Here is a 14242-nt window from a genome sequence, read left to right on the forward strand (position 1 = left end):
TTGAAATTCAAAGAAAGGGGTGAAGGAAAATACAGGTAATCCTTTATACCTAGTAAAATGCTACTGGGTTTGAAGAAGTCTTACAGAATAGGAATACCATGAGATAGTTACTTGAAAGACCTACTTCAAAGAAATTAATTCCAAACAAAAGAGGAGCAAGACTCTCTTTAGTAAAAAATGGTCTTTGAAATGCCTGCATTTGCCACATGCACAATTCCAGCTGTCCTCCTCAGCATTCCTGACCAGGCACATCACACTTGCACTGCTGACATCCTCATACCAGAAGGATAGAGGGAAGCAAGGATGTGAAGAGCAAGAAATGCTGTACTGTAAATCTCATTGCTGCACTCCATAAAACCACATGGGTACCCATGCTTAGAACACAGGATGAAAATGCAGCTGAACGTTATTATTAGTGATCCTCTAAATGTATAATCTGTGCAGATTACTGATCTGCTTAAGGGGGATGTTGCTCTTTTTATGGACCCTTTTTCATTCCAGATTCCAGCTGATGCAGACAATCCCCCACCGCATTTCTCCAATAAGAGCAGAAGAAAAAAAAAAAATCTAAAAAAGACAGTAATTATTTGCCATGAAGAATCACCCAGATGTCTAACTTGCAGATCATCTGCTGCTTCTCCCTATCTTTTTAGGCAGCCTATCACATTTTTTCCTCAAATCCATTCTCTGCTTGCTTGCCTCTCACATCCTTCTCACTTCCAAAGTTCAAACATGCTGATGCTTGCAAAGCATCATCTCCAACTAAAAGCTCATTCATGCTTTGCTCCTTCCCTTCCCACCTGCCAAAGCTGTTATTTGCTTATGCACTCACATATCTTTCATGCCCTACCCTCTGTTTAGAAAGCCTAAATAGGGTCTCCTGCTGTGTTGCTTTCTGCTTTTATTACTATTATTTATTTCAGGTTTCCTTCGCTAGCTACTCACTTGGTGTTTTCTCTTTGCTTTACACTCTACCAAGGGTAACACCACAGCACATGTTTATGAAGTCCCACACAGAGGCTGACAGCCTCGTGCAGAAGGTCTTTTATTACAGACTTTAGGACAACTTTGTCCTGTAATTACTTTTAAACTGTCATGTTCACTTCCAGAGCTGGAGTGTCAGCACATGAGGAGGTTTCTGATCCAGTGCTCAGCTGAGAGGCTCAGGTATTTCAAGTAATCATTTGAACCACACAGAAAGTTTTGAGTGTCAGCAAACCTGAGCTCTTAAGTATGAAGTCAATAATAAGAATCCTTTTAGAGTTATATCTAGAAACAATACTTACTAAATTATAAAAAGCATGTTTTTTAAGGAGGACTGATTCGTTAAAATATTATTTTCAATATAAAATATTATAAAATATATAATCCCACTTGAAAAAAGGCAACAGCAATCAGTTCCAAGGATCAGAATCAACAAGGCAAACCTCCAGCTTTCAATTAAATTTAATACTTTTTGCCACAACTTGGAAAAGATGCAAATTTGTCAACCATCAAAGTTGACTGAGATCAGTAGCTACCACAACAGACATTCCTTAGTCCAGGACACTGCTCAGTAGCTGTGCCATTCAATATTGCAAGTGGTGTAAAAACAAGAGTATCTGATGACAATCAGGAAAAAAGGCAACACACATGTTATTCCTAAAATCTCTCCTCCATAAAATTTAAGCATTTTCTAAATATATGGGTTTACTAGATTTCCAAATTTGACAAAGGCTGAAATGCTCAGAAAAGTAAGTAATTTACTATTGACTGAGAAACAAAACTGATCTAATTTTTATCTAATAAAAAATGACTCAGAATACACATTTCTGTCCTACACAGCACATATACCTGGAGGCTATATCCTTCATGAACAGAATGCATGGTTAATGTGATACTGCAATGAAGACACTTCTATTGTAACAGATCATGGGACTTCAGGGGAATACTTATAGTACACCCTTGGTAAGTACTGTCATCTGTACAACCCACCAACCTGAGTAATGGCAGCAGTGATAAGGAAGGTCTCCACGAGCTTATTTCTACAAAGCTCTTTAAAGGCATGCAAGTAAACCACAGTGGCTGCTGAAATGGTATCAGTGTCAGCCATTATCTGCTCATCCTTGGACTAAACAATAGCACATTGCTTTTTACTGATCATCAGGATACAGCAGCAACAGTAGAAAACCCTCACTTTCTGCACCTTAATGGAGCTCAATACTTGGAGACATAATTATCACTAGAGAGAGACAGTAAGACAGTGCCTGTATGTAACAGCAGCTAAATAAATCAGAATGAAAAGACTTATTTGGTCCTTCATTTCCCCTTTCCACTCACGCAGTGCAAGCGTTTTCCCTGCAGCACAGTTCCTAGTGGCAGCCAATGCAAGGAGCATCCCCCTTGTTCCTGTGGGAAGGACCAGCCCTGCAGCACTCATGCTCAGCACTTCTGACAGAACCAGGCCAGACTGGAAATAATACCACTTATCAATCCCTCTCTGATGGCTAATGATACCACGTCTCCACGGTCCAGAGATGAAGCTGCTAACTCTAGAGCAGCAGCAGCTCTGCCTATGAAACAACTGCAGGAAGACAAGAGGCAACAGAAGTCTTGTGTATTCACCAGGCAGCCATAAAACCTCTAGAAAATAGACTACAGATGGCAAAAAAAATCCTAGTTCTTTAGGGTTGTTTAAAGGGAAGTTTATGAGCAGAGGTATAGGAGTTGCAGACACTGTAAAGGAACAAATGCACTACTGTGTAAACTGCTAAGTTTTCCACTAGTGGGGTGTGAAGAAAGCTGGAGCTAAGTAAGGGTAGCAGGTCTATCCAGCAGCTTAATGCAAATTATCATAATTAAGAAGTGACAAATCATTTTTAGTCCAAAGTAATTTGCGCTTTCCCCTACCACATGTCCAACTTTAATCATAAAGCAAAAAGACATAAAAACAAAACCAACAACAAAAAAGGATTAATAGCAGATATACAATCTACATTTGGTTCCTTAAGCCTTGAAAACACCTAAATAAAAAAAAAAAAATCAGTCATAATCCCAAATTTATTTTCTTTTGTGCTGGAAATTTTAGTAATATTTTCTTGCCAGTGACACAGCTAAGGAGAACATGAATGGGGATTATACTGACAATAATAAACATACCAGCCATGCTTTTATTCCTCTGTGCCTTCAAAATACCACAGATCTTTCAAAGCTCATTTGTATTTGTTGACTTTGAGATTTCCAAGGAACTTACTCACAAAAAAATACCATTTGTGGTAGCAAAGAAATTCTAAAAGACACAAAGCAACAACTTTCAAAATTATAGGTCTTTTCCAAAACACTGCACTTCTGAAGATAATTTCTGGTTCTTGTAAGACTTCATATATCATCCTTCATTTTCAAATTTTACTTGTAAGATTTGGACCACATGCTTTAGAAATCTCCAGCTTCAGTGAAGAACTTTAACATCCATTGCATTTCACCAAATAAAGATTTCTCTACCAGTTCCACGAATGTGGATTTTGTGATCACAATACCCACAGGTGAGAATGTAAACAGCTTTATGAGACCTCATTCTTTCCCTACAGCCAAGCTGTGATTTGTGCTGTCATCCATGCCTTTTTGAAAACACAAAAGTGCATGCATACATGCACACACAAGCAAAGCCAGAAGGACAGACTGCAAATCAAAGGAGAAACACATGAAACCTCAAATTCCCTGGCACACTCAGCTTCTGGCTCCAATCATGGCAATTCTTTGCCATGCCAAGCCATATAGGAATTTTATATAAGCAGACTTACAAACTTGCATGCATAATTGCACATATATACATAAATGTTTTTGCAAAAAATGTCACTTAAATGTTAGGAGGGCACCTTTTTCTTCCTTCAGTGATGTCTGGTACTCTTTGCCACAAATAGCAGGAGCAAATACAGAGAAAAATCACATCACTATCCATTTATAACTCCTGCCCTGATCTTAATCAAGAGATAGCATATTAGTAACCTCTCTAAGACCATCAACTTTAAACTCACAAAATTACCTTTGAAACTGTGAAGTTGCTTGCACTTTGCAATTGCTTCAACTGAGCAGCAGCAGCCTGAGTACATCTGTACCTTGTGTTGCCAGACAACTCCACTGATTGCAGTGGCCTGGGCAAACAGCTGCATTTACAGCTTGTGCTCACAAAATTGGAACCTACACTGAAGCTCAACTTAAAAACAAGGTTCTCACATAGGAAAATAATCAGGCTGCAGTTCCACTGCCTGATTGTGTCAATAACTCTCCTTGCTTGTCCTGAGCAGACATCTCTTCTCACTTCTGTTTCCAAAGCTGGGTAAAACAAAGCAGTAAGGGAACCAATGTTCCATTAGAGGAAGATATGAAGACAAGGCCTAAAAGCTGAATGAGTTAAAAAGGAAATCTGAAACCCAAAATGTTCTCACAACATTTCTGTAAATGTCACTGTTCAATGCTCCATTTTTACCAAGGTTGTCTCAGCCATATTCAAATGTACCAGGGAATGTTAAGGTTCTATACTCTCTCTACACATTTAACACAGTATTTTAGCCTTGCTTTACAGCCATTAATACAACACACTACAGGAAAAGGCTAAGAAATGAAACTCTGTAGAAGAGTGTGAATGAAAAGCAGGGAGAAGCCTTTAAAATGCTGACCTATGGAGAAAGTGTGGAGAAGCTTCATCCTCTGGCCACTCCTCAAGAATTAAGCTTGCTGGGAAAGAAAGGATCTCACAAGCCATCTCTGAAAAGGTCACAGCAACCAGCTGCTGCTGAAGTAGCTTTTCCCTCTAAAGTAAAAAACTGCCACTCTGAAGTTGAATGCAACCCTTAAGGGTGACAAGGAAAAAGGAAGGATGATACAATGTTTTCTGCCATACCTTGCAGCTCACCAGTGCTCTGAAAATTGCTGCCTAAGAAGAGCAGATGACAATGCTCCTACTTATTATGGATAAAGTACTTCTCTGTGATTTATTTTCTCTTAAACTGAAGAATATGGAAAGATATTATGAACCAAAGTTAAGTTTTCAGGAACATGCAAATACCAGAGAGCAAAGGTGGCAACTTACTTTCAGCCTTCAAAAATATATTTTCTCCATCCTGAGAGGGGCTCAGCTTCCAGAACCTTGAACTGTATTTCATACTTCCCTCAATATATTCAGCATGAAACTCTCCTGTGTATTCAGAAATGGATTTTGGAACAGCCCTGTATCTAACATTCATTCACAAGAAAATTGACAAACCATTCTTAGAGCCTGCTCACCAGTCTCAACCACAGTAAAATACTAAATGGAAAAAGACAAGGTAAACAACCAGAAAACTAGCCCCAACTCCAAAACTTCTGAGTGCACTGTAACATCTTGCATTCTCAATGACAATGACTTTGCATAGCCATGCTAAAATAAAAATACCCTTGTCTAAAAGGATTTCCCTGAACATGAAACTTTTCAAGTATTTTCTTTAGGTATCACTGCAATCTAGACTGCAAATCACACTATTATTAAAAAGAAGGCCTTCACAGAAAGTCAACATTATGCAACCTTGGCAGCACTAGTTTAAATAGTTAAAAAATAAAAAGAAATGACAATTAAAAAAGAAGGGATCATCACGGACTGACTACTAGGAATAGAAGTCAGACCACAAAACCCTGCTTTGATCCCTGAAAGGCAGAAGTTTAACAGTTAATAGTTAAATAAGGAAACAAATGTATGGCTGAAAACGTTCACAGAATCCGTAACACCACTGAGCAGCATCCTTCCAAGCAGCATTTTTTACTGTAAATACCAAAGGAATTAATAAAGATCAGCACCCTCATTTAAAAATGTTAGAGTACCACAGAGCAAGAAAGGTCATGCTTAAGGGGAATATTTTACAGGATTGCAGAAGTAATACTAACACAAAAATGAAAAGAGGAGGGGCAGACCCAGAACGCCCTCTGAGAAAGCAGTGAAAGACCATAATACCACTTTAAACAAGAGAACGGCTCACCATGAACTCCTCTAGGGTCTGGTAGGTTTTCCCGCGGAACTCGCAGTAGTTCTTCCTCTCCTTGCACTGCGGGCAGCACTGCGTGGTGTCCACATGGATGCAGCGAGGGTGGAGCCTGGGGCACTCGGGCTGGATGCACAGCGGGCCCTCCTCGGTGCAGAGGCAGGGGCAGGCGGAGGGGCCCGGCGCGAACTTCTCGCCGATGGCGTACACGAAGCCGCTCTCGTCCACGCAGCCCTTGCCCCGGTAGTCGGGATAGGCGTACTCCTCCGGGGGCTCGGCGGTGACGCTCGCCACGGATGCCGGCACAGACGAGTCTTCGGCCACCTGAGCTTCCTCGGGAGCAGCATCCCTCTGCTCCTGCACTTGAATGCTCCCAGATTTACTGCTTGTCCCCTGGCTGCTCCAAGCCTGCTTTTGCTTAGTCCAAGACTCCTTGTTCGAGTAATTCCTGTTTCCTTTGCTCTTCCAGTCTCTGCTACCCTCCTCCCTCCCGCTCCTGCCGATCTCATTCATTTTCCCCGGACCTGTCTGGCTGTCCCTTGTAGACGTGTGATCTCTCTTTTCCTGGCTCGCCTTTATCACCTGTTTGTCTTGAGCCTTGGCCAGTTTTTGTACGGGTACGGTGGAGCTACAGAGGGCAACCATGAGGCAGCAGGTAACGAGAAGAGAACTCGAGAGAGCTCCAATTGCCATTGCAGTAGAGCTGGGCATCACCTACTGCATCCCACAGGGGACACTGCATTCACATCGGAGGGAAGCGCTTCATAAAGCCACAGTCCCTAGGAAAAGAAGGATTAGGAATACTTCAGCTTCTGCACTTCTTCCCCCCCGCACCCCGCCTCGCCTCCACCGAAGCAACATCTCAAACAATATGCAACCTGCCTCGGTAGTTTATGCAAAAGGCAAACAGCCTGCTGCTGCATCCCTCCTCCTCCTCCCCCGCTCTGCCAAGGCTTATAAATAGCAGGGCTCTGGACACGGACCGGGCATCTTCGGCTCCAAGACAGCACACGCAGAACTCCGGGGAGACAGCGTTTGCAAAGGCAGGTGCACGCAAAACTCAGTGCTTGGGGAGTTATTTTTAACTTTCAAATGACAACACGTGAACAGGACGGACGCCCGACGAATTAGATGGAGCTCCCCAAAATCCAGCAGGGTCCGGAATAGAAATTACCCAGTTGAGTGCTATTCACTGTCGGCACACACGATGATTTTCATTAACCTCTTATTCAGTCTGGAGTACGCCGGTTTGGGTTTTGTTTAAATACCTACCAGCGAGCACGTTTCTGTTCCAGACAACTAAAACCAAGCACACTAAAGCGAGCAGACACAAACTCCCTCCCTTCCGAACTGCCCAAACCAGCACACACCACCGCCTCTTCCTCGCCCGCGCTCCACAGACAAGGTAGAGCCGCTCCGAGTTTCCGCAGCCTAGGCTCATTTAACCCACATCCTCCAGGAGTTCGGCTGCTCTCCCTGAAACACTGCACGCCAAATCGGAAAAGAAAAAAAAACCAAACCAAAATACGTACACTACTCCGGCCACGACAAGCAATGCCGCTGCAGCCTCCCGGCACGACCCCAGCTCCGCGGTACCGCTCCCCAAAGCCATTTAAAAGCCCCTCTCTCCCCCCGCCCGCCTCCCGGCCCTCGGCGATGGCACCGCGGGGCACCGCGCTCCGCCCGCCCGCCAGCGCTGCCCGGCCCGGCTGCCGCGGGGATCCGGGGCTCCCGCCGCCCGCCCAAACTTTCCGGAGGGCCGGCAGCGCCGCCCGACCCCTCCCGGTGCAGCGGGGAGGGAGCGGGGCCAGCCCCTTCCCCAGCCGGGCCGGCTCCCCCGTGGCCCGGCGCGATGCTTCCCTCCCTCCCTCTCTCCCCTCCGTACCTGCGCTGGCGCCGCGCTCAGCCCCGGCGGCGGTTCGGGGCGGCGAGCCTCGCCCCGCGCCCGGCTCCCATGGCGGGGCCGCGGGCGGGCGGCCGGCGGCGCCTTGTTGCTGCCCGCTCGGCTCCGCAGAGCTGCCGAGCCCGCAGCGCGGCGTTCCCGGGCGGTGCCGCTCCGGGGGTTGCGTTCCCGGCCGGTGCGTTCCCAGCCGTGCGTTCCCGGCCGGTGCGTTCCCAGCCGTGCGTTCCCGGCCGAGCGGCCCCGCCGCCCCGGGGACGGGCTCCGCCGCGGGCCCCGCCGCTGTCACATGGCGGCCGGGCGCCCCCGTCCCCGGGGGCGGTGGGGCAGGACGGGCCGCTCCGTGCCGCGCTCCCCGCCGCCCTCCCCGCCCGTCTCCTCGCCGCGGGTGCGGGCCGGGCCGGGCGCGGCGCGGGGAGGGGACTCGGTGCCCGCCGGGGGGCGGCAGTGCCGCGGCCCTGCCCGCCCTCCCCGCCCGGGTGTGCGGGGCGGGGGAGCCGCTGCTGCCGCAGGGCCCCGCCGGGCGGCCCCGGGCACGGCGAGCGCTGTCGGGAGGGAAAGCGGGGCGAGGCGGGCGCGTCGGGGGTCGGCGGCTCAAACTTTTGGCGGTGTTAGGGGCGTGGGTTCGGGAGGCGAGCTGCGCGCTGTCCCCGCGGTGTCCCCGCACAGCTGCGCGCACAGGGGCGGCTGAGCCGCCTTCGGTCCCGTCCGGGGCTGCCCGCGCCGCAGCATCACGCAGCGCTGTGCGCTAGCGCTCCCCTGCCCGCCCGCTCTAGCAGCGAGCTGGTACGTGCTGTACTAGTTGAAATACTTACTTACGCTTTTGCACGGCTGATGGACAGTTCTGAAGTTAAGTGCAGTTGCATTTTTCTCCTTTATACTTTTTTTTGATACAAAAAGAAAAAAAAAAAGACAGAATGGTCTGTTATGAAAGGCTTGCTGAAGGATTGTTGAGACAGAAGCGCACAAGATAAGCTAGAGGTACTTTTGTTCACGATCTAAGCAAGGGCTTGGAGCCCAAAAGGTTATTTATTTGTGTCGTTATTTATTTTTAAGCTGCATTAGATGACATACCAGTATAATCTTCTTTTCTGAATTCTGCTTTACAGATGTTCCAGAACAGTCCCAGCTGCACTAACCCTCTGCTGCAGTAGCACTTGAACATCTGCTGTGCCCTACTCATGACTAGGGCTGGATATCCCAAAGTATTTGGCACTGTATCTGAAATTTTTAGGCTAGGTATAATTTTCGGGTTTGTTTTTGTTTCTTTTTTTTTCCCATTGAAATAGTAACACTGCAATATCAGTACTCCAGAGAGCAATGAAAATCTGCTGTACACTAATGTTTCTTTGTTAAGTACCTTCATGGGCACCTGTTATTTGTGGCAACCCAGATACTTAAATTCCTCCCCAGGAGGATGCAGGTGCTAAACTCTTTTGGCTGCTGGGTTTTTGCTATTAGAAAGTATTGACTCCTGTCTAATTTTCCAAAATATTTCTCTTGAAACCACCTCATATCTTCCAGTCAGATGTTCACCAGCTAAATAATGCTTTAGTTCTCAAAAGCTTTAAAACACAAGACTTAAGTTTTGAAGGATATGAAGAAGTTAATTTTTTCCATAGGTTGTGCTACTAAAATGAAATTCCATATTGCTAGGGGGTTTCTAGACAAATTCCTGAGGAGTTAAGATAGACTTTTCTCCTTATCTGATTAATAATAATAAAGTACTTCCTTTCCAATTACCATCTCATTACCTCTGCAAAAGAATTTTATCTTTGCTATGTCTAAACCTAAAACATTGTACGCTTTATGTAGTTTGACTGGAGATGAGCAGCCAGTACACCCCATTGCTAAGTGTAGAAGAACAACTTGGATGACAGACTTACCTTTGAGTTCAAAAGCCTGTGAGCACTGCTGCTCAGCAGCAGCTGCTTGTGGCTAAAGCAAGGCAGGAGAAAATAAGGGCCTTGGGAAGGCAATGCTGTGTCTGTGATAAAGAGCAGAGAGGAGCCAGTTTGTGGTTCTGGCATTTTCATGTGTTCCCAGGTGGAGCTTTGGAGCAAAATCTGAGATCTTCAGCATCCAGGGCTCTCCTTGTAGGAGCCTCTCCCACCCCTAGTTACATAGCACACAGGTCATCAGCTGGAGCTGATGGTTCAGGAAACTGCTCTGTAGCAAGAAGGGCAAAGCCTCAGAGCACTTTTGTAACAATGAACTGCAGCTCATCCTAGCCTGCTAGCAAAGTAAGAAGTAAATATCCTCATTTTTTTTCCTAAAGGACTTCTCATTGGACTTCAGGCTCTGTTCCTTCAGATTTGTAGGTATATTAAGTGATGAATTGTAGCTGACATTAGGACCCTTGCAGAAGTGACACCTGACCACTTCATTAATGTCATAGAATCAAATTGCAATATGTTACAGTACAAATCATTAAACAGCAGATAGGTAGGAAATGTTTGGTGTTTTCTTCACTGAAGTCTGAACTAGGAGAGAGAATAACAAAAATCTGTCATCCGAAGGCAGCTTCTAACAATATTTTAAATGAGAAATGGTATACTTATGCTTTAACATGCAAGGTCCCAGAGACTGAAATCCTGTTTATTTACAAAACAAACTCAGCATAAAAATACAGCTCCAAGTTTCCCTGCTCTGCTCCCCAACCAGCCAACAGCAGCAAGGACAACTCTGTATCTGGATGAGGATCAAGTTCTGAATCCCATTCAAGACTTTCCTTTCCTCTGGGTCTTGTCTGCACAATGAGGACTTGGGATTAGCTAAATAAGAGCTGTCACATGCACAAAACAGTTCTTGCTGTTTAAGCTTAGTTTTGCTAAGAATTAGCCAAATTTTATAGGATGCAGTTGAATGGGAAACAAAAGGGAACTGAGTAGTTGAAATAAAAATTGTTCTGTCAAGGGATATCTTAAGCTGACCATCTCTATTAGACCAGACAAGACAGTGGAAGTGGACATTCATGCTGAAGATAGCTGGCTATTAGTCAAAAATACTTAGTTAAACATCTACTCCTGTAGGTTAGGGGGACTGAAATTTTGGTGAATATTTTTAAAAGTGACCTTTGTATGAACAACACAAATTGAAATGTAGGATCTTTTGCCAAGTTAAAATTGGTTCTCTGACTGGGTAATTATAACATAAACTCAAAACCTCGCAGCTAGGCAGACATAATCTAGACAGACATCTGAGAGGACTGAAGACAACCACTTTTAGCCTAATATCTTGGATATGCACATACCCCAGTGTAGACACACAACCCTGCACTCCAGGGAATCACCTGAAACATCCAATCCTTTCATGTGTTCTCATGCAGGGACCATCTTACTGATGGAAGTGTCCCCTGCCTCCAGTGAGGAGACAGGGAGAAAAGAGGAGGGAGCTCCATGGCACCCTGGAAATCTGGGCAGGGCAGGGGGGCAGAAGAGGAGCCCCAGTGCAAGTGGGGAGCGGGTGTGGGTGTTGGAACCCCCCCAGAACAGCCAGGCTGGCTTTGATGACAGATACCTGCAGAGCCCAGGGGGAGGACAGGGCGTGCTCGGGGGGAGCAGGGCTGCAGCAGCTCTGAAACTCTGGAAGGTGAGAGGGGAGATGTCCCCAAAGCATGACTCCTCTGGGAAAAGGGATGGTTGTGCCTTTTTATTTTGCTTTGTTTCATTATTCCTCCTGAAAGGAAGAGGGTTGTTATGTGAAAGGTATTTTTTTATTGTGGTGCTAAAGTGGCAGTTGTTCAGGCAGGTTGAAATCACAGCCTTCAAAAGGTGGCAATTTGTGCAATAGCATTAGCCCAGCCATATAAAATAAGGCCTTCGAATAGCAGTCAGTCTGAAGACAGAAAGAGAGAGACAAAGCTGAAGTGGATATTACTCTAACAAATCATGTGTATTTGAAAGGCTCAATTATAAATAAGCAGTTTAAACAACTCTTAAAAAATAAATAAAGAAGAGCAAGCTTCCATAACTATTTTAAAAGTAGGTTAGCTTTCATCTTTTCATTGTTATTTCTTGGTTTCTTTATGCCACTTGTCAAAGGATACTCAAGACACATTCCCGTTTATTCTTTTTTCATTTCTTTTCTGATGCCTCTTTAGTTCTGAAGTTATTAACTTTTTAGTTATTGAAGAAGTATTGCACAGTATTGCACAAGTTTTACTTGCAATTGTCTTCATTAATTGTTTTTAACTTATTTAGTTTTTCACAAATATTAATATGTTATAATACTGTTTTTTCTGCTTTGTTCATGAAAAGTTAACACCCCCCCCCCCCCGCTGTCATTTAGAGTTTAGGATCTTCAATACTCTCCTACACTTATGTAAATCACAGTTTGCATGCTGGGAAATAAATAATAATGAATTTTTGGTTTAAGTTTTGCTTATTACCTGTAAATAAATTAAAAAAAAAATATTTCTGTAGACCAAAGGGAGATTTGAACTTTAGAAAGGGAATTTTTGCTGCTACTGGTTTATGTTCTAGGTACTCCCCTTTAGCTTATGATTTGTCTCATTATTAAGCAAAATATAAATTTAAGCTGTGCTGGTTTTGACTGGGGTGGAGTTAATTTGCTTCACGGTAGGTGGTTTTGATTTGTGCTGAAAAGAGTGTTGATAATTCAGGGAAGTTTTCCCTGTAGCTGAGCAGTGCTTGCACAGGGCCAGGACCTTTTCTGGTTCTCACCCCACCCCACCAGCAAGGAGGCTGAGGGTTCACCAGAGGCTGGGAGGGGACACAGCCACATCAGCTGATCCCAGCTGACCCCATGCCATGCTGTATGGCATCCTGGCTGGGGTGTAGAGCTGGGGGAAGGATAATGAAGGGTGATGAGGAGTAAGTCTGCAGTGCTGGTGTTTGTCTTCCCGAGTCACCACTACGTGTGATGGAGCCATGCTTCCATGGGGATGGCTGAACACCTGCCTGCCCATGGGAAGGGGTTCCTGAATTCCTTGTTTTACTTTGCTCATATGTGCTGCTTTTGCTTTACCTATTAAACTGTCTTTATCTCAACCCATTAATTTTATCACTTTTCCAATTCTCCTCACCACCCCACCAGTGAGTGAAGAAGTGACTGTGGGGCTGAGATTACCTCTGGAGTTAAACCACGACAAATAGAAATAAAACACTTCATTTAATATAAAATATCCTAATTGAAGGTATTTATAATAAAGCTTGTTTCAAACTATTGGAAAGAAGACTGGTTTTGTTTAAAAAAACTCTGAAAATCTCTCTTTGAAAATATTGATTTCTCTGTCCTGCAAGCTCTGCAGAGGTTTTGATGCACAAAATAACATGAAACATTTAAATACACAATCTTTTGTTTAAACAAGTCTTAATACTTTACCTCATTCTTCTATTTTGCAAAGCCAAAGGATCTACTAGGAATGTTTTTAGTTTTTACATTGTCTTAGTTTTGAAAAAGTGAAAAAAGTGTTTCTTAGGCTTGTGTTTAGGTCTTTTCACAGAGAATCTAAAATTCAGTTAAAATTACAGATCACTATTACTTTCCCCTTTATTATTTATGATTAAATTCTTCTTTTATTTATAATATTTGTTTGTCTGGATCCATTTTTGGTCAGGTGAAGTTCTTCAATACAGGAAATATCAACTATCACAAGATTTATAAAAAATTTTGGTTTCTATCTAGTTCTACATTTTAAGTTCATAGATCTCATCCCTCCATTGCTCTTTAGTTTACTGGAGGAAATAAAACCAAACCAAAAACCAGAACTAAAATCACAAACCCAGCTTTGCTGTCTCTCCAGTTCTCTCAGGATTTCTTGACTTCTATTGTATTAAACATTGACCTAAATTTAATAAACAAATGGAATTGAAAACAAAACAAAACAAAACAACAAACCACAAACAAAACTTACGTACCTTACAGGAAGATAGGGAAAAATGAAAACTATTATTGGCAAAATTGATTTAGCATTGTAGCTCACACCAATATTTATTTCCATTCTCTAACTTTCTTTAATCTTCAGGAACATCAATTTTACTGTATAGTATTTGTTTTCTGTTGAACTATTTGAAAAACAACATAGGTGCTTTCTAAAATATATATGTATATGAAATAAAAATGTGTTTAAACACATTGTTCTTATTTACTCTGTTAATATTAGTGCAGAGTAAAACCATTTATTGTACCATTTGTTGCTTACAAACTCTTGTCTCCTACCAAGACAAATCCTTAAAAATAATGAAATTGTTTCCTGTATCAAGAACTGGAAAGATAAAGAATTCACAATATCTGTGCAACAGCCTCCCTTCTCCCCATGGTTTATAGGATTAGAGTATAACCTCCAGGTACTTGATCCTGTAGTATTAAAAAAATGTAAAACTCCAAA

At 43.7% G+C, this 14242-nt stretch overlaps 1 protein-coding gene across 1 annotated transcript in view; it reads right to left on the minus strand.

Annotated features, from left to right (window-relative positions):
* VWC2 (von Willebrand factor C domain containing 2) overlaps positions 1 to 7986 on the minus strand; it is a 52928-nt gene extending 44942 nt beyond the window's left edge. The window contains exons 1-2 of the mRNA XM_056484360.1: positions 7876 to 7986; positions 5988 to 6769 (exon numbers count right to left, since the gene is read on the minus strand). Coding sequence (XP_056340335.1) covers positions 5988 to 6701 — 714 coding nt within the window. The 5' untranslated portion in view covers positions 6702 to 6769; positions 7876 to 7986. The remainder of the gene's footprint in view (positions 1 to 5987; positions 6770 to 7875) is intronic.
* Positions 7987 to 14242: the final 6256 nt, after the last annotated feature.

The sequence above is a fragment of the Oenanthe melanoleuca genome, chromosome 2 (genome assembly GCF_029582105.1).
Source record: "Oenanthe melanoleuca isolate GR-GAL-2019-014 chromosome 2, OMel1.0, whole genome shotgun sequence".
Classification (NCBI taxonomy): Eukaryota; Metazoa; Chordata; class Aves; order Passeriformes; family Muscicapidae; genus Oenanthe; species Oenanthe melanoleuca.